This window comes from Ambystoma mexicanum, chromosome 11 (assembly GCF_040938575.1).
Source record: "Ambystoma mexicanum isolate Mex_15411 chromosome 11, UKY_AmexF1_1, whole genome shotgun sequence".
In the NCBI taxonomy this organism is placed as follows: domain Eukaryota; kingdom Metazoa; phylum Chordata; class Amphibia; order Caudata; family Ambystomatidae; genus Ambystoma; species Ambystoma mexicanum.
Window position 1 is genome coordinate 1,063,956,085 of NC_090934.1, and position 20,010 is coordinate 1,063,976,094.

Sequence of the window (20,010 nt, forward strand, 5' to 3'; positions counted from 1 at the left end):
ACCGTCTTTACACCTCCTGGATAGGGTTCGCACATGGACTACTGCCCACCCGTCTTTGCTCTCAGACTGGGACTTAGTGGTGCGGGACGGTCTGCCTTTCTTTCAAAACAAGTTATTCCTGCCTACCACTGACGCCCGCAATCTGGCTCTTGAATGGTCTCATGACCTTCCTGTTCATGCACATCCCGGTCAACGAAGAACTCTCTCTCTACTACAACGCTGGTGTTGGTGGCCTTCTATGAGACGGGATGTAGAATGCTACGTCAACACCTGTGCTGTTTGTGCCCAATGCAAATATCGGAAAGGACGTCTGTTGGGCCTTTTACAACCCTTGCCCATTCCCCCCAGGCCTTGGCATACCTTAACAATGGATTTTGTGACGGACCTTCCAAAGGTGCAGGGTTATGACTCTGTCTTGGTGATGGTGGACTCGTTCACCAAGATGGCCCCGTTTATTCCGTGCTCGGGCATTCCTTCAGCTCTGGCCCTGGCGGGGCTGTTCTTTAGATCCATCGTCTGCCTTTTTGGTTTACCCTCGATTTTGGTCTCTGACAGGGGTCCCCAATTTACTTCCCGTTTCTGGCGCGCTTTGAATAAATTGGTGGGGATTGATTTACGTTATTCTTTGGCCTATCACCCTAAGACAGACGGGCAAGCTGAAAGGGTCAACCAAACCATGGAGCAGTACCTGCGCCGTTTGACGCTTCAGCACCAGCGATCCTGGTTTCATATCTTGCACTTGGCAGAATTCGCATATAACAACGCGGTCCATTCTTCCACTGGTTTCTCCCCCTTCTATGCCATGTACGGTCAGCATCCGAAAGTCCTGCCCATTCCCGATTACTCTCTATCTGGTAATCCGGCCGCCTCTGCCTGCATCTGTGATATTGCTGCCATCCATGCGCAGACCCTGCTGCATCTTAGGGAAGCCAAGGCTTCGATGAAAGCCGCTGCGGATCATAGACGTTCCGCTGCTCCTTCATTTTCAGTGGGGGATAGGGTTTGGCTCTCTTCCCGTCATCTGCATTTGCAGGGCTGCCGTAAGTTGCTGCCCCGATTTGTTTGGCCCTTTGTGGTCTCCCGATTGATCAACCCTGTGGCTTACTGCCTTCGGGTTCCGGCTTTGTGGCGGCTTCACCCTGTCTTTCATGTGTCCCTTCTCAAGCCCTGTCCTGGTCCTACCTGTCTTCGCACTCCGGCTGCCCCGGTTTCCCCCTCCTCTCCAGATGTGTTTGAGGTCTCTGCTATCCTGGGGTCCCGGGTGTTTCAGGGTGGTTTGCAGTACTTGGTGGATTGGGTGGGTTATGGGCCCGAGGGGCGCTCATGAGTCCCTGCTAAGGATGTTGATGCCCCTCGTTTGGTTTCTCGTTTTCATAGGGATTTTCCCCTGTGCCCACGGGGTCATGGGCCCTGGGGGGGGGGGGGGGGCTCTGTCACGCTTTCACCTCGTCCCATCTCTCATACATCTAGGCCAGGCAACATTCATACTGCATCAGTCACTTTGCCCCCAACCTCATTACCCCTTACCCACGTTCGGGGAGTGGCACATGAGCGGGTTTACCCCAGGGGCCGAGCGCTCTGCTCACACAGGCACGGGGATTCCCCATTCGTCCGCTGGCAGCTTCCGTGGCGTCTGCGGGATGCTGTGTGAGGGCGGTCACTACGGCAATCACTGGGACGAATCCAGCGGTCACGTGGCACAACCCCGGTTACGTGACGTGCTATTCCACTTCACTTGCGGGTCATGTGACGCGGGGGCAGTGACTATTTATGCAGTGAACTCCCGCGGCACCGCGCTTCACAGCTGTTCACTTCGGAGGACTCCGTACGGCGCTTTGGATACTTTGTTTCACGTTTTTTGATCACTGACTGTTTCACGGACCTCTTGGATTACACTCTCTGCCTAAACTGCCTGAATTGTTTACTCGACCTCGAATTGTTATGTGGACTGCCTCGGACTGCCCTATTTTGGATTTGCCTTTCCTGCCTTCAAGCTCCATCAGCCTTTGTGATTCCAGCTCGCTTTCAGTCACTACAGGCGGGTAGGTTGGGGTTCACGCCCCACCTGCTGTTCCTCCTTTCCCCTCTACCATTGGGGAGAGCCTGCTCACGTGTCAACCTCCACAGAACTACACCAAGCACAGGATATAGGGTCACAACAACCCCTTGTTTAGGTAAGCCCCTGTATACTTATTAAGTTTCTCTTGTGTACTGTGCTCATTTGATTGCTAACCTAAGCTTTCCTTTGCAGCGGTCTTGGGGGTTATCAACATCCCGTGGATCCGGGCTTTGAGGACTACCCATCTATGGCCCCAATGATCGCATAGGGAGTGATCTTGTATTCTCTCTTTGTGGTACTTGGGGATGGAGGTTCCATACTCTTCACGACAATCAAGATACCCGACATATAGGGACACTGGTGATGTAACTCTGTACACATGCAAAATGGGTCACGGTCGGGATCTACGTGAATGGTGATACAAGATCTAATACTACTGTATGACTGGTCGAGCTGGCCTCAATTGCTATAGCTGCATTTTTTCTTTTGTTTCTGGTTGTTTTGTTCATGTTATAACTATTTAATAAAAAATGTTTTATTAAAAAAAAAAAAAAAAAGACAGCAGACGCAGTGCTCCTGGAGGTACACTTGCCCAATGTTCTTTTTGAGGGACTTGGGGCAGTGTTTAAAGAGTGAGGTATTCATTATACCTTCCTGGCTAGCCATAAAGGCTCAGAGCCATCACTGTTGCTTCTGCAGCAGACCAAGGAAACTTAGCACAATCTGAAAGACAAAAAAGGTTTAATTTTAGGACAAAAGAAACTCTCAATAGAGCTACAAGAACGGAAGCTCGCTCCTAGGGGTTTCGTCTCCAAAGGGGGAAATGAATCAAAGTTAAACTGTAACATGTAGAATGTAAGCTGGCAGCCCTGGGTGTGTCACATTGGCATGGCTGTGCCACATTGGGATGGCTTTGCAAGGGCTCTAAAAGGAGCAGCAGCCTGCTAATGCAGATTAGTGATGAATTAAATGGAATATGTTAAATGTGTTTTCTGGGGGTCCCCAGCTTGCCAGTGGGACTTTTCTAAAGTATGTACATCTTTTTTTTTTTTTTTACCACTTTATTTATTGCTGGCATCTTACAGCACAGGGATCGTCATATATTGACATTAGGCATTCATATCACATTTACTTCGATTAGACGTAAATTATCATACATTACACTTGTATTGATTACTTTGTACAGGGGGGCAAACGGGGGGGGATGGGTCTCGCTTATATTCCTTTCACATTTTTGGCATGTCCTTCATCAGAGAGGTCTTCTCTGCTTCGTAGGTACTCCCTGAGGGGACCCCAAATGTCCTTTTGTCTGGAGGTGGCTTGGATACCCCGAATATATGTTTCTTCATTTTCTTGCACATCGATCAGGTCTCGGAGCCAATTTCCATGTGTGGGAGGGGATTTGGATTGCCATTTCCTGAGGATATTGCGCTTGGCAACCGCTCCTCCCACTGCAAAAAGTCTGCAAGATTTTGCGGAGACCTTCCCAATATCTCCCAGTAGATACTTCTGCGGCAAGGCCGGGATGTGCATGTCCAGTATGTCACTCATGGTTTCCGATATCTTTTCCCAAAATCATTTAATTGGGGGACATTCCCAGTACATGTGGATTGAGTTGCCGGCTACCTCTCTGCATTTAGGACATGCAGTCTGTTTAGTGTGATCAAATTTGGCGACCTTACCTGGGGTAATGTGCAGGTAATTCAGTATTTTCAGCTGTATGAGTCTGAAGTTCGCATTTAGAGAGATGTCTTTAGTGTATCTACAATAATTTACCAATTTTTGCTCGTCAATCACTCAGGTCCCTCTCCCATTTTTCTTTCATTTTGTTCTTGGATGGGGTATTGCGTTGTACCACTCGGTATATTGTGGAGACGTTGCTGGTAAACCCGTCTTCAGTCAGGAATTTATGTGTAGGAGGAGCCATTGAGCAGGATGGCCATTTCTTTATTCAGGCCACTTTCAGGGGTTGTAAATAGGCCAGGTCCCTTTCTGTTTTGGATTTCCGCGGCGTTAAGGAATCTCCCTTTCCGGGAAGAGGTCCCCGATTTTTGCCTTCTTTTCTGGGTCCCATTTTCTCTGTATGGTGTGGTCGGCCGTGGGTTCTAGTGCGGGATATTGCCATAGTGGTAGGTGTGGCCAGTACGGTGTGTCACAGCCCACTCTTCAGTATCCATGTCCATGCCCGTACTGTTGAGGTTAGGGGGTTTGCCAGCACCCTCTCCTCAGGGACCTTGGCAAATATCATACTTTTCAAGTTTAGGGGCTGCCGCAAACACCTCAGCGCGAATATGTGCAAATTGCTCAGCTGTATTGTTCCAGTATTTGGCAAAGTATGCCTGTGCGGCGTGATAGTATAGGAGAAAGTTGGTAGCAGCCAGCCCTCCTGTGTCGTAGTTCTCACACATCTTTTGCCAGCTGAGTCTGACCGTGCCCCCTCCCCAGGCAAAGTCAGAGACCATTTCCTGTAGTTTGTCGAAAAATGTACTTCCCAGCCATATTGGGATGCCACTGAAGAGGTATAGCAGTTTCAGTACTATCACCATTTTGAGGAGGGATAAACGTCCGTAAAGGGACAGTGGTAGCTTGACCCATGTTTTTAATTTGATTTCAAGTTGGACCAGGAACGGGGAGTAGTTATTGTCGTACTGGGTGCGCTTGTTGCCATTAAGATACCCATATATCGTGCGCCGGTGGGGGACCACAGGAATCCCTCCATATTTGCGGTTCTGAATGTAGAACTTGATAGTGGTATTATTTCTGACTTAGTCTGATTTACCCTGTATCCAGAGTATTTTCTGAAGATCTCAATGTCTTGTCATGACCCACAGGACGTGCCCCTTTTGGTCTTCCTGGTCCTTATCGCAACAGGCCTTGCATTCCCTGACACTCCCAACATGGCCGCCCAGCGTGACACGCCTTCCGCGGTCTATACGATGGATGTAACATATTCTACTAATAGACTGCACCCTCGCGGCTCCGCGCGTCTCAATGCTATTGCCAAGTAGCGATCAGACGTGTGCTCCGTAGTTTGCTGTATTGCTTTCCTGGTTCCTAGCTTTACTACTTCCATTCCTCGTGCGCCATCAGCACGTCTTCTTCGTTTCCCGGATCGCTGCATCCCGGAATCTTAAACGCACGCTGGAGTCGGAAGAGACTCGCTCAGCCTTATTCAAGTCCAGGTCTGTCCGCAAGAAGACACCGCCCACGGAGTCCAGCAAGGATCGGTCTCAGGTGAGAAGGGGGGAACTCCGTGACATGTCTTTCATTACGGATGGCAGATCAATGTCAGGGTTTCTGAGATATAACATTGTATCGACCGCATACAGAGATATGAACTGGGGATTTCCCATGATGCGGATCCCTCTCCAGGCGTGTCTGTATCGTATTTGTGCTGCCATTCCTTCAATTGTTAGTGCAGAAATTAGAGGGGAAAGGGGGCAGCCTTGTCTGGTGCCCCTTTGTAGATTGAAGCTTGGCGACAATGTCTTGTTGGTCTTCACTCTTGCAGTGGGATGATAGTATAACACCCCTATACTTTGGAGAAAGTATGTGCATCTTTAAAAGAACCAATACTGATTATCCCTACTTCCCATTTTTTATGGAGTGAGGTGATCTTGGATGTGGACACAGTAGTCCTCCAAAATTGAGCCTTATTGTGAATTAAGGAGGACAAACTGTTCCATGAGTTGGGTTTTCCTAAGATCCCAGTGGGGCAACAGTATATAAGCCGATAGGCCAAAGGGCATGAGCATTTATCTGTGACTAGGGTGTTATAGGATCCACAGAAACAAATGAGCCATCAGAGTAGGCCAAGAGTGATCTATGAAGGTGTGGTCCAAACCAAATATGCGCAAGCAAACCCCCCAATCCCAAGACTGGAAGTATAGGGGATATTGGGGACAATGCGTCGAACGGAGTACTCTCGTCAAGTGCCTGAGCACAACTGGAGCGGAGACATTTACTGGCGTCCCTCTACCCTGTTCTGGGGAAAAGGGTTCCCGCTATAAGCTGTTCTTGGAACCCTGGATCTGAAGTAGGACCGAAAAAAATAGCATTCCCTGTACCTTGTCTAAAACAGCCAGTGGTGCACACATCCGAAAACATCAGGGAGGCGGACTTCTGATCTCTCAAAGTAGGCTGTGAGAAACCAAAGGGTGTCTCAACCGCTAGTCCTCAGAGACTTGTCATCCAGATGGCCAGGACACAGCCATCGCTTTTGGATCCAGTTCCTCGTGGTGGATCAGTGCAGGAGGATCAGCTGGGTGAGGGGTCTTCAGGGAGGTGGGGTGAGGCAGCCAATGGTGAGACGCGGTATTCCCCCATTTTTTGTTCATCCACCCCCTCCTATTTGTTAGGATTCTTTGAGGTCCCACCCCCGACCCTTTTTACACAAACACTGGGCTGAGATAGAGGGTAACAGAGTAACCAGACTAACTCTCACACATCGTACTGGACATGTCCCGTTTATCGGGTCAGGCAAAGTCAGGCACTTGATTCTAAGTGCATACACTTAATACCAATTAGCTCTCCTCATACGACTAAATGCTGAACCTAGAGACACACTCTGAGCAAGGTGGAACAAGAATACGAGCAGAACTTTCGTGGCAAAGGCAAACCTACCGGAGTAGAGCGACAAACCAAGGGATGAGAGCAGCGGGTCGAAAACCCCAAGAGTTCCCTACTGGAGGTTGTTGCATCCGACAGGCCATGAAAGACACGTGGAGAAAGCCAGATTCCACATCAGAAGGCTGCATTGTGCTTCAAGGACACCAGCAACCCTCTTGGGTTAAAAGCAGAGTAGGGGAGGCGAGGCCAAGCCTGTGGTACTAACCTTGACTCGTGAATTCGAAATCGTAAAACCACGAAAGAAAAGCACACAGCCAGTGAGTTGTTAAGCGACCTGAGAGACTGGTGTGTATTAAAGTTTGAAGTACAAACATTATCTTGCAAGTGAAGGCTGCATCCGTGTGGATGAGACGCGAGGAAAGGCAGACCTGTGAATGAACTTTGAAGGGAGGACAGCTTTAGAATCAGCAATCCTGAGTAACACAGTGGTCCGGCGAAAGGAAGTAGCCCACTCGAAAGTCTCTGTGAAAGGGGTATTGTTTGTAACGATAAAACGAATGAACTGCAGAAGCGAAGTAAGCTAACTTAACTCCTAGAGAAGGGGGAGAGTGAAAGTTGTACCTGGAACTTTGAGGCGAAGTGGTCCTGCTGAGGGCTGTAAAGAAAGCCACGCACATTTTAAGGTCTTCGACATCTGAAAGCAGTCTGAGCCCGCCTGTGGAGGCCGAAGTGTAATAAGCTTGAGGAAGGAAGCCCCTTGCAAGTCTTTGTTGAACTGTGTTCTGGAGAGGTCTGAGCCCGGCAGAGGAGGACCTATGTCAACTTTGTTGTGAAAGGTCTGAGCACGAGAGAGGGGGCCCAGGTGAACTGCGTTTTGAAGAGGCCTGAGCACAACAGAGGGGGACCTACGTGAACTTTTTGTTGAAACATTTTTAACTCGAGAAAGAGTGGAAGGCCAGGCAGGGCTTGATCCACGTTATATTGAACTGTTTATTGTGTTGAAAACCGAGCCAGAGTGTGTCATGCTGCCTACAGGTACTGCCTTACTCTGTTTGGTCTAACGTGGTCATACACTCTTTGTACAAGAAATAGGGCAGGCATTAGGTTTATGTTAGCACAGCCCATTTTGATTTGACAGACTCCACTAGGACTGTTTTGTTTATCGTTTGATGGTCGAGAATACTCCCCTCTTAGTTATAGAGGGCAAAATAGGAGTTTTTCCAAACCCAAAATCTTCAATAAAGGTTTTACAAATTGTACTAATTGTGTCAGTGTCATACTTGTGATACCATGCCTCCCCCTACAAGGCCCTGCAGGGAAAACAACAACCCAAAATGAAAGTTATCCTGTGGGCTTACAACCTTGGGAAACATAGCGGGCTGAAGCTTACTTCTCCCTTTTGGGGATTCTTTAGAGGGACTCCAGTGTCCATGTCTGTGAACTGCAGGAGACAGTGAGTCTATATCCTTCTTGGAGGAGTGCGGTGAGAGCAGGGGAATTCTACCTCCAGGAAGGAAGCTTAGAGGAAGCTATTCCATCTATGAATACAGGGTCCAAATATTTTTGATACAAAGATGTTGCTGCTGCAGGCTGCTACTAAGCTGCACTGTAATTTCAAAGAACAAAAGGGCCATAAAAAAAATACTTAAAGTATCAGGCACCTACAATTTCGTCTGAATTTTAACTACGAGAAAAAAAGCAAAGACTGAGTCTCTATACACTGCACACCAAAGGCATGTAGTTCATCTCTTATTAATGCGCAGGCAAGCTCTGAGTAAGGGGTTGAGTGCAACTCCCAATCAGAAATTATTATGTACTCTTCTGAGTGTTTTGGGATGGACACTCCTGCAAATAGCATTTATTTCTGGATTTCAGTTGCTTCCATCTATTCCCTCGCTAGTGGACCATAATTGGCAGACCGCAACAATGATGTTTGTGTAATTAACTAAAAACAAAGAGGAGACTGGATCGGGCTAATTTATAGACCGCTGGATTCAGCCTTTAGCTAGCAAATGGACAATCAACAACTAAAGAACCCAACAGTCTTCCTCCCTCTTCTACTTCAATCCATCTACTACACGACTCAGTCCATGTACCAAATAGGTCTTGAGTCAATGAATTTCTTTAAATCATGTAATTTATTTAGTCACTCAGGACATACAAACAAATTCAACAAAATAGATATATACAAGTATAACACATACCATTTCAGAGGCACTGATTTACAATATTAGCATCTTGCCTATTCTAAAATACATCCTAAAAATATTGGCAAGTAAAAAACATACATCAAAATATATTGAGAAAACCACACCCTTCCTATACAAAACTAAAACCAATAGTGCAGTATAAACACCAATTCATTTCTCAGTGCAATAGTAAAGTGCAAATTTGCTACTAAAGTGCAATACAATGTTGGTTGGGCAGCATCAGACACCTATTCTCATAAGGGGATGCCTTACTGGAAGAATCCGTACTTGATAGTCGCCCTTTATGCCTAAAGGGGACATTAACTTTTAAACTAATAACATTTCTCAACACTGTGTATTGTTCAGTGCATATTGCCCAACATGTTTCGTCTATCTTCAAAAGACAAGTACTTTTAAATATCTGTAGACTTCTTCAGGGGAACCAACAACAGACAACTGTATATAAAAACAAAAAAACAGCCTCAAAACATTTACTTTAGCCTGTTCCAAACTAGGCTAATATTCTTTTCCTACACACAATGAAGTATGGCAATTTGAAGTTCCAACGCCAGACCTTCGAGGGGTTGCCGCAGTGAACAATCAAATGTTTGCAATGGTGGACGTGTCAACAAAGGTATAGATTATTTCCCTTTGGGCACAGGAATCGGTTAGGTCTCTCGTCTTCTAAATAGACAACACCTTCTCTGAATTATACTTGAGGAGATAATTCTGGTCTTGAAGTGTGCCTAGGGCTCGCGTTGCAAATCAGAAATGTGTGTTCTCACGGGGCCGCAAGATTCTTCCACAGTTGAAGTGCTCTGTAGCATCTGCAGAGCGACATAGATTCCTTCGGACCTTGTCACTATTCGGATCACCTGCGGGCGTGTGAGTTTCCCCTCGCCGTCTACGTCATTGTTTGTGTAATTCAGCAATTGAAATTTGAGACGGCCTCGTCATAGAGTGTATTGATGCAGTGGTGCATTGTCAGAGAACTTGTCTATTTAGTCATTTTGCATGTTTTTTTCTAGTTTACTGTACTGTCCTTGTAGACTTTCCCATAGTTTCACAGTTGACTGAGCTATTATAGAGGCAAACTGAAGCCACAAATGTGGGGATCAATGGCCAGGCCAAGAGAGAAATGCAGTTACATTTAATTTTCAGGGTTGCTCAAATAAAAAACTGGGTACTATAAATGCAAACCAACGAAATTAATATTATTGTGCCCTAGGGTCCTTCTGGGTCGACCGGAAGTCAGCATACTTCAGAGTTTACAGGGATTCCCCAACCATTTGTTTCCCTACTTCTAACGGGAAGGGTCTCTTTTAGGTTTCATTTCAGGCTTAAGGGTTACCCATTCCCTTCATCTCTTGGGATCTTTTGTACCTTGGATTATCGTTCTTGGGTAAAAAGGGGGTTGCCTACCATCCTTCACCATTCTTTTTTTCTTGTAGTCTTACCCTTCTTCATGAGGTATCCTTTTGTCTGCTCTTCTTGGGGTCTTCCTTATCCTATCTCCAATTTGGTTGTCGAGGGGTGGACTTTAAGAGGGCCGCCGTCATCTCCTTGCTTTATGGTCCTAACCCCTCCCTCTTTACTATGTCTCTACTCATGCTCTGGTCCTTCTCATCGCTGCCATATTAAATGCTTGTTTCTCTTCCTTCACGTTTAGATAGCCCCCCACCCCCCGCTTTGGACCAAGTGTGCCCTCTCTTACCATCCTAATCTTCTTAGATAGGTTTTCGTTCACATCCTGTCATTTTACTCCACCCTTTTCCTGATGTCTCAAATCAACCTCTTTCTGATTGTTCCAACCAACTTCCTGTGCTCTCAAAGCAACCCCACCCTTCTTTTTTTAACCCAACCTCCTCCAGATGACAAGCACACACCTCATGCTCTCTTGAACCTATCTCCTCCTGATGTTTCCTACCAACTTCTTGATGTTGCCAACCAACCTCCTACTCCCATTAACGCACCTTCTCCCGATTTGTTCAACCAACATTCTGTTCTCCTGAAACTAACCTTTTCTGATGATTATCTCCCCCTCAGTGTCAAGAATTGTGTCTCATCTACAGAATACTTTACTTTTCTCTGGGCTTTTGGTGGGTTGAGGGCCAGTGGCTCCATTTTATTTATGTTTCCTTAAGGCAGTGGCTTCTTTTAAACACCACTAATACCATATATTCAAAGGGCCAGAGAGTTTGTAGGATGTTTCAGCTCGTTGGTGCATGTTGTGGGAAAGCTCTTATTGGGCCTTTGCTCTGGGTTTGAACAAGGGTACCGTGCTGGGAAATAGGGGGGACTCTGCATGTGATTGTACCTTATTCAGCAATGGGGACTAAGTGAGGGTGGCAATCACGGAAAGATGTCCTTGTACGGTCTGTTCTAATACTTGGCCTTCCATCGCAGCTTGTTGCTGCTGTAAAGGTCCTCTATGTTGTGTTTCCCTCAACTGCAGAGCACGGGAGGAATCTGAGGAAATGGGGAGTGGTGTACTTTGTTTATATTGGGGTGACATGTTCAGAGTTGATGACCTGGTTGTCAGAGGAGACTGTTGTCGAGCTACACTATACACTACACTAACGAAAAGTTCTGAGAACAGCAGATACTGGAGTATGTTTATTAAGGGTATGGCCTTCATACATCACACGATTTTGTTTTCGCTGCACTTTCTGGCGAAAATTTGCAAAAAAAAAAAAAATTGAAAAATATGGGGGAATGGGGGGGGGAGAACATATAAGGTGTAGAATGGGGTATAGGGAATAAATAATAGGGGAGGGGAGTTTGGGGGAACCCCCCCCACCCAAATAATAAAAAAATGGGATTCATTCTTTCAGCAAAAAATGTTTGGCAAAAAAAGACGTGAAAAAAATACTGAGGTTGAAGGAACATAGAAACCTATTAAGATGAGGAATACGTGTATGGCTGCAACCTGTTAAAATGTGTTTCTGCCTTCTTGTGTATCATAAGGGTGGTGTGTTGAAGATGCAGCTCCCTTTCTAGGCACATAGAGCAAGGGATCCTCATCTGGATTCCCCATCTAATTTAAGGCAAAACCACAAACGATTCACAATTAGCCAAATGTGAGAGACGCCCTCTCCTGGGAACCCCCAAAATCCAAAACACTGAATAAGACGCTGAATACAAATAACAGTAGAACAGCATGTCAGTGAGCAAATAATATGTATTACCGTTGCAAAAGATGCTGCTTCTTCCTTTGTTTTTTTTTTCTTTTCTCCTCCAAAGGTCATACTTTCGTTTTGGATGTTCTAAAACAAAAAGACAGCATGGAATTGCAAAGGTTTTCAAAAACACCCATTATCAACAAACACTAGCCTCATATTGCTCAGCAGTCAATGCAACATTCCATCCATATTTATGATGAGCATGCACAGCCATTTTACATTTTGTGGAATGAGAAAATTAAACAGTCATTTTCAGCATGTCGAAATTCCCTGAATTTGTAGGTCTTTGAATTGGCTCTTTCTATGGATTCTTCTTCCACAGATTCCTCATCTTGATAGATAGCCATCTAGCATCAGCTGCTAGGAAAACGTTTCGACAGGGGGCATAGTGCCGCTCAATACCGTTGACGACTTCCTCGTAAACAGATGCGCCATTCCTCGATCAGATGTCACATAGGGCACTGTATAAAAGGATGCACTATGCCCCATACCGCAGTTCCCCACTATTCCTCCCCACCCCATGGCTCAGCCTGTGATGGAAACCTACAGAAAAGGGGAAAGGCACTGAAACAAGAACAATAAATAGCAAACCACAACTGTTTGCTTACCTTATTCTTCCATAATTCAACCTTAGAAATGAAGCCAGAAGAACTAGGGCGGTATAGCTTTGGGATGCACTTACAGCGTCTCAGCTAGGTAAAAAGGTTCAGGCTGAGAAAACCTTTGCACGTACCATCGTGTGAGCAGGGTGAGTTTTGCACAACATAAGTTCGTTTTTACACATATTAGATACCCACATATAGCCATATATTAATGTTGCGGTTGCAGAGGTTATAGAGAGGGCAGTGTATAGGTCCTGTGTTTAGTGGTTGTAAACACATACAATGCAGTACCGTTCACACAAATAATTGAGCTCCAAGGTCAGGAGCCCAAGGAAGAGAAAGAACTGTGGGTTAAAAAGGGTTTCTTACTGTCACCGACTGATTTCATATGGGGAAAAAACATTACAGGTAAATTAGTAATGGCACATTGCAGCCGATATGCAGGAGGACTGGTTTGTCTCAATCTGCAAGAGTATATCAATGAATTTGTGGCAAATTGCACTATGTGTCATCTTCATAGTACTGGACAACTCTTAGGGTGTTGTGCAGCACATTGCCTTGTCCAACTAACCCTGTTCTGGAGCTCCACATTGATTATGGAGACATGCTTAACAGGTGTAGTAATTACTGTTACCTTATTGTTGTAGTGTGTCAATTTTCAAGTTGGGTGGAAGCTGTCCCTTGTGTACAAGCAGATGCTAAATCAGCAGCTACATTTGTGGTATGCAAGGTTTATCCTCACTGGGGTGAAAAGGGGTATTTGATGTCCTGAAGTCTGATAATGGAACTCAATTTTTTAATGAGTTGTTTAAAGAAATATTGTCTCTATTGAGTATATGGCATCAACTGTGTTCGATCTACCACCCTCAGGCCAACAGAACTGTTGAAAAACTAAATGCACTGTTGAAGGCCAGGTTATCCAGAATTAGTACTACGCTAAGAATTGGCTGCACCGTCTCTCTCTGACCCTGTTTAGCCAAAAACGTAGACGAGCAAAGATTACCACTTGTCCATGACGAGTTAGTGGTGGGGAGATGAATGCATACACCTCTCACACCTACCCACATATCATCAGATGCTTACAGGCACCAGGATTATTGGGGGTTGGGTTTCAGGTGTATTTGAGGTAGCTAACAAAAAGTATAAAGATTTTGTCTCAACAGATTGCTCCTAGAAGAGGAGACACAGCTTACAAGTCAGCGGATCCACCACCTCAAACAATTACAGGGAACCAAGTGATTGTGAGGAACTTCATCCGGCACTGAAACGACCAGCGTTTTCAGGGACCTTATACAGTGGGGTCTTGGCCACCCCGTTCATGTGAAGGAGTTGCAGTACTGGTTCAATTTATCTGGTGTTCGGAAAGCACCCGGTACCACTCCACCTTCTCAAGGAGAATGAGGTAGTTACTGAGTAACGTAAAATTATACTTTGCAGCACGTTTTCTTATGATGTTACACCTGATTACTCCCTTTAATATGATGAAAAGTTTGGATATTTCAGCACGTTTTGTTTTTTCTATCCTTCTGCAGATTCAACACTACAAGCGTCATGTAATATATATGTTATGTTGCATATGTTGTTTTCTCTTTGGAATTACCATATTGTTTCTTTGTGGTTATTGTATATGGGTGGGGCATCTAAAAGGGGTTATGGGAATGACACACAGTTGGAGATGACACGATCCAGGAGGGTAACTGAGGCAGAGATAGAATATAATCAGTATAAAGGTGTGATACTGGACACCGCAGCGGATGTACACCGTCCCAAGATGGACAGCATGTGGTATAATCACATGCGCGAAGTGAGGAGGGAGAGGTCAAACGGGAGCTGCAATATATGCTCATTGATATCTCATGCGATGGGTGCACACAAGCTGTTTGCACCTCAAGAAATGGCCTCCTATAGCCCAATGTTTAGTAAACCTGGCCGTGTGCAGAGTATTAGGTATTTACAGGGGCACACGGTCCAAGCAGTTATAATGGACAGATGATGATGAGGAGTGTGCCAAGAAGAAAGAACAAGCTAGTTGCAAAATAAGACCATTGCTCAAAATGGAAGTAGCGTTGTTTTCCAACGATAGATGGGTGGCAGGAGTAGTGAGCTGTGCAGCCCGGCGGCTTACTGTGGTTCTCGGAGGATGTAGTGGCACACATCAATCAGAAATGTGGCAGGACACGGGGAAATGATCTGACAAAACTGACATGGGTCGAGTTAAGTGAGACGCCAGCAAAAAGTACAGATGCCAGTTGAGTATTCCTTTTGCTTCCGAGGCAATGGTACAATACGTGTAGGAACAAACATTCCTTGTAATAAAAACACTCTTCATTCGTGACCTGACTGAAGGCACTGCAGCGTTTAATGGATGTCTATTGGATTTGTGTAAAATAAATATACCTACATCTTTCACCATCATGGAAGGGCGTATGTTTACTGACCACCTTGCACTCCGCAGTTCTGGTAGTTCCTGATGCCCATCTAACCATCATAAATGTGCCACCCCCACAAACAACTAAGCCCCGATCCAACAAGCGTTCCCCCCGCTCACCAACGCATGCTCACCCGAAAAGGTCCAATTACCAAGCTTATGTCATGTGTGTAGGTCATGGTTACCCAAAGATGCTGACTATAGAAGAAGGAAGCAGGGTTAGTTAATGGAGTATTAACTAAAGGGGGGAATGCTGGGATGCACTTACAGCGTCCCAGCCAGGAAAAAAGTCCAGGCTGAGAAAAACCTATTAGCACATAAAATCGCATGAGCAGGGTGATTTTTGCGTGTCAGAGGACGCACATATCACTTGTAGTTAGTTTTGACACATATTAGATACCGACTGTGATGAATCTGATGGTGTCATCACTGCTTTCCCAGTGGTGACCTCCTCCTATGTGGCCATGGGAAGACAGTCTCTACCTGATCCTGACCCTTGGGCCGGCTATATGAGGGAGGATCACATGGCTGGGAGACAACCTCTCGGGAGGTGTCATCGGATGAGACATGGTATCCATCATTTTCTTCTGAGGATAAACCTTCACTCATGAATGCCTTGTGACATATTGCCATAGCTCCCGTCATCCACCTACAGCAAATGTTGAAAACCTTTTGTCAATCTTCAAAATCTGACCTGCCTTGTAAGATTGATGGAACACTCTTCCCAGACTCCACATACCAATCCTCCACGACTGACTTGCCATCTAAAACCATTGAGAGCATTCATCCTGTGTTTTTATGCAAATTATCAAAAGTGGACTTCTATTCCCATAACCACCAAAATATTGGGACAAGGAGGAGGAGCGGAGAAATGCAGAGCTCTAGTTGCTTGGAGTGCACACCTGTGGCCGGGACATTTAAACTACAGAAGAACAAAGCTCAAGATCACTGCTGGCGGGAGAGAACTGGTTCTCTCTTTGCGATCCGATAAGGTGACAGCCCGATAAAAGCTTGGCGAAGCCAACCGGCTTGAGAGCGGAGGGGAGGAAAGCTGCAGGAATGCCAGAAAGCATCAGGGGACTCCTGGGCATTCAAAAGTGTAATTAGACAGTGGTTTACCCTCCCGAGTCCCGTAAGAAGCAGACAAGCCCAGCTGCAACTGCCAGGAACAGGAACACCAAGGGAAAATTGTTGTGGGAGAGAAAACAGCAAAAGGCTGTCATTGGCTTGCTGCGGCAGAAACAAGGAACGCTTTCAAGAGCCAGTGAGTTCATCCAGAGACAGAGGGAACACCGGGGCGTATCGGTGCCCACGCTCAATCAAATTATTGGGAATAACAGAGCCGAGAGAGAAAGAAAGTATTTTGCAAAATCCAAAAAAGATAGGATAAAATAACTTTTTGCAAAAAGGGAACGTGAAAAAGGAAGGAGACACTTCCAAAGTTGCCAATACAGGCAGTATATGTATATGATAAACCCCAATAAGGCAATATATACTAAGCATAATAGAATGTCCAACAAGGCAAAAGTACAGGACTATCAAGTCTGGAAGTGTAATCAAGAGACCATCAGTAAAAAGCCCTGGCAGGAGAGTATACCAAGCAAGTTCAAGTGTGTTAATTACAGAAAAACACTGGCAGGCAGTTACAAGTGTGCGTTTACAGAAAAGCCTGTGGTAGGAGAGTATTTCAGGCAGCAGCAAGCATGTGAAGGATGTCCTGATAGAGAAATATATTAAGCAAGGACAAGCTGAGTAGCACACAGAAGTTTAGGAAAAGGACTGAAGCATATATCAGGAGTAGCCAAAAAGGTGGTGTGAGTCGAGAGAATCAGGAGTTGCGAATACTTTTGTTGTTGAATCGAGAGAAATACCAGGCACTGTTACTTGTGAATAAACAAGGCTGCGAGGAAGAATCCAGGGGAAGGGAATCACCCGACTTTTTCGAGTGAACATTTCTAAAACACTTAAGCCAAAGACATTACCCTTTTCAACTTAGAATTCATTTGTTTAGAATGTGATTGTCAGAATAGTACTTTGGATTTGGGATGGTTTTGTTTTGGACATTCTGACACAGATTATTAGTTTTGGTTTTAAGTAGGAAAACATCTCCAGTGCAGGGACAGCAAGGCATTTCCCCACCCATTTTTCTTTTAAATCAAAGTCTTTAGACAAAACCTTGTTGCGGTTGCAGAGGCTATAGATAGGGTAGTGTATAGGTCCTTTGTTTAGTAGTTGAATACAAAGTTATGTTCTTTAGTGAGGTGCGAGGAAAGAGCTGAGGCAGGTGGAAGATGGAGTCAGAAAGGTACTGTGGTAGGAGCGAGGTCAGTGTGTTAACATGGCAGGAGTGCCACCATATTGGATTTTAAGGCCTAGTACACAGTCAACAGAATAGAATGCAGGCCGTCATGTAGAGCTGCAGGTCAGTTTAGCTCTGTCTCAAGCCAAATCCCTTTTCTGTCCCTCAGGAGAGAAGCCGAGATCAGAGACACATGCAAAGCACAGATAAATGCTAATTGTATCCAGCTGCAGGGCATGAACGTGGTGGGAACAGAATGCTATTTGTGGACAGAGCAGGTAGGGATAGGCTCTTTGAAGGACAAATTCATGCGAATAGGGCATGAGGTTTTGTGATGCCAAGAGGCCAGGCAAAGATTAAGCGTAGTACTACCACCTCCCCAGCCCCCGCCCCCCCACCCGAGGAGCGGCCATCCCACTTGCATTACAAGTGGGATGCACAATCCAAGTAAATAAATCCCTGAAATTCAGACTCAAGAGCGGTGCCCCAGTCACGTCGTAACTGGGCACCTCTGGTTTGAAGGAGATAAGGGGGAGCCGTGCATGGAACGTTCCCTAATTTGGGATAGGAGAAGAGGTGATGCCTATTAATTTAGTACAAGGCCGGCGGGGGTGCAGCTTGTGTGTGCCGCGGCGTCTGGTATAATGAGAATGCCTATTGGCTTATTAAAGCAGAGTTGGCCTCGCCAGTTTACTTTGATCGTGTCTGGATCGGGGGTGGGATGAGGGGACTGCACATCACGTGATGGCGATGATTTTTTTACGTGTCAATATGCTCATTAACCAATCCCGTACCTGGATTGAATAGTGACTATGTAGTGGGCCACGTGACTAGGGGAATGGGTTCAGATATGATGTGGCCAATCGGCCCATAGACATTAGGGGGGTTTAGCATGGTCTATAGTGTGGAAGCGCCTGGATGCCCGAGGGCTTTGGCACATAAATATACAGAAATTGAAATAGAAAATAGGTGGTAGCTAATGAGTGTGGTGGGTTGGCATTGTAAACTATGTATGCAGATTTGCGGTTTTCAGCTATATAACCTGTAGCTTCTTGGGGTGTGGAGAGCTCTGTGTGAGTGCGGTTCTACGGTACCACCTGAGACCTTTTTGCATTTAATAAACCTTGGGGACCACTACACACAATTAACACTACAGGTGGCAATACAAGTTTTACCTTTGGTACAAGCCTGTGCTACTAAGTTATAGTGGTAGCAGTAGCAGAGCAGCCAGGCTTATCTCAAGAGTATAAGAGCAGTAGCAGAGATTACACAAAGGGACCACAATTACTGTGACTCAAGCAAACAATGACTCAAGGTTTCAGGTAAAAAATATAAGTACATTTATGTTTTAAACCATCAGTTATAAACACAACACCTCTACTAAACTTTTAACAAAACCACACGTCAAATATACTACAACTAACCAATTCACTTTGTACAGTAAGTCTCAAGGTAAGTACCCTGTGTTTGAATGAACCAGTGTTATGAACAAAACACGATACCGCGGATACGGTTAGGATCACTTATTGACAGTTCGGTCTACTAAATAAACGCGTATCCATGACATGAAATAGTACCGGGACAAAAACACACTTAGCACCTGAGATACCTAGAGGGAGTTTGAGGAAAAATCACAGGCAATATTTAGGTTAGGCAGACAGTATCGAGATACACTCAGAAACAGGAGTTCAAAAGTCAAAGGGTCGGAGCCAGGTTTAGATGACACCGGAGGCCTGTGCCGAAGATCACACCGTTAGACAGTTCACGATTTCGTATAGCCCAAGAGTACTTGAATATTGTCAATGTTCGGAAGCAAAAGTTATAAGAAGGAGGGAAGACAAGGACGAGCCTTGGAGATGAAGAAAAGGGGTTCACCCAGTTTCCTCGAGTAGAACACAGTACCTTATTTCCACGATGCAGCTGGCGCCCTGGCAGTTGTTCCTGTTGGTTTCCCGCAGACCCACGATTCCTGGAGCTTCGTTGTGAAGGAAGACGTCTGAAGGGGGTCTGCACCACACAGGGATGAAGCCGGCAGCAGCGACAACTAGAAGGTGTGTTCCTTAAAAACAGGAGAGGCTCAGCAGGTGGCTATCCGGACCACTACAGCAGTGTGCAGCGATTTCGACCATGGCGGAGATCTCTGGCTGAAGAAGATGAGCTGGTTATCCCCACCAGGCTCAAGGGAAGAAGACTCCTGACTGGATCTTCTCTTAGTCGTCGAAGGGTATATAGCTCAGGACTGCAGCAGGGCTTCACCGGGATGGGGTAGTTGCAGCAGCCGTCGTTCTCTCCGCTTCTCTTCGGTTCCTTGTAGTTCCAGAGGCGACTGACTTCTAGCCCAAGAGACCTGCCTTTTATGCGCAAAACCCCCAGTCACACAGCCTGGCTGTCAATCACGCAGCGGGGGGTTGTCCAGCCGGGACAACCACCTCATCCAATCATGGTAAAGTGCGACTTGGGTTTCCTAGGATACCCTGTGCAGGGGGTGACTACACCCCTCCCTCACATTCAGCCCACCTAGACACCCAGGCACCTTGAGGAGGTCTTCTCTGCAGAAGCCCGCCAAAAAGGCGGTGAACAAAGAAGGCGAACCTAGTTTGCCGCGCAAAGTAAAACACAAGAAGGACTTTAACAAAAGGAAATGGCGAATAAACCCAACCGGAGCCAAAAGAAAGACGATTT

General features: G+C 45.9%; 1 protein-coding gene across 4 annotated transcripts in view; it reads right to left on the reverse strand.

Moving 5' to 3' along the window:
• Positions 1–20,010, reverse strand: part of FANCI (FA complementation group I) — a 1,757,660-nt gene that overhangs the window by 206,538 nt on the left and 1,531,112 nt on the right. For all 4 annotated transcript variants that reach the window (XM_069624307.1, XM_069624308.1, XM_069624309.1 and 1 more), the window contains one exon: positions 12,006–12,083. In XM_069624307.1, the coding sequence (XP_069480408.1) occupies positions 12,006–12,083 (78 nt within the window). The remainder of the gene's footprint in view (positions 1–12,005; positions 12,084–20,010) is intronic.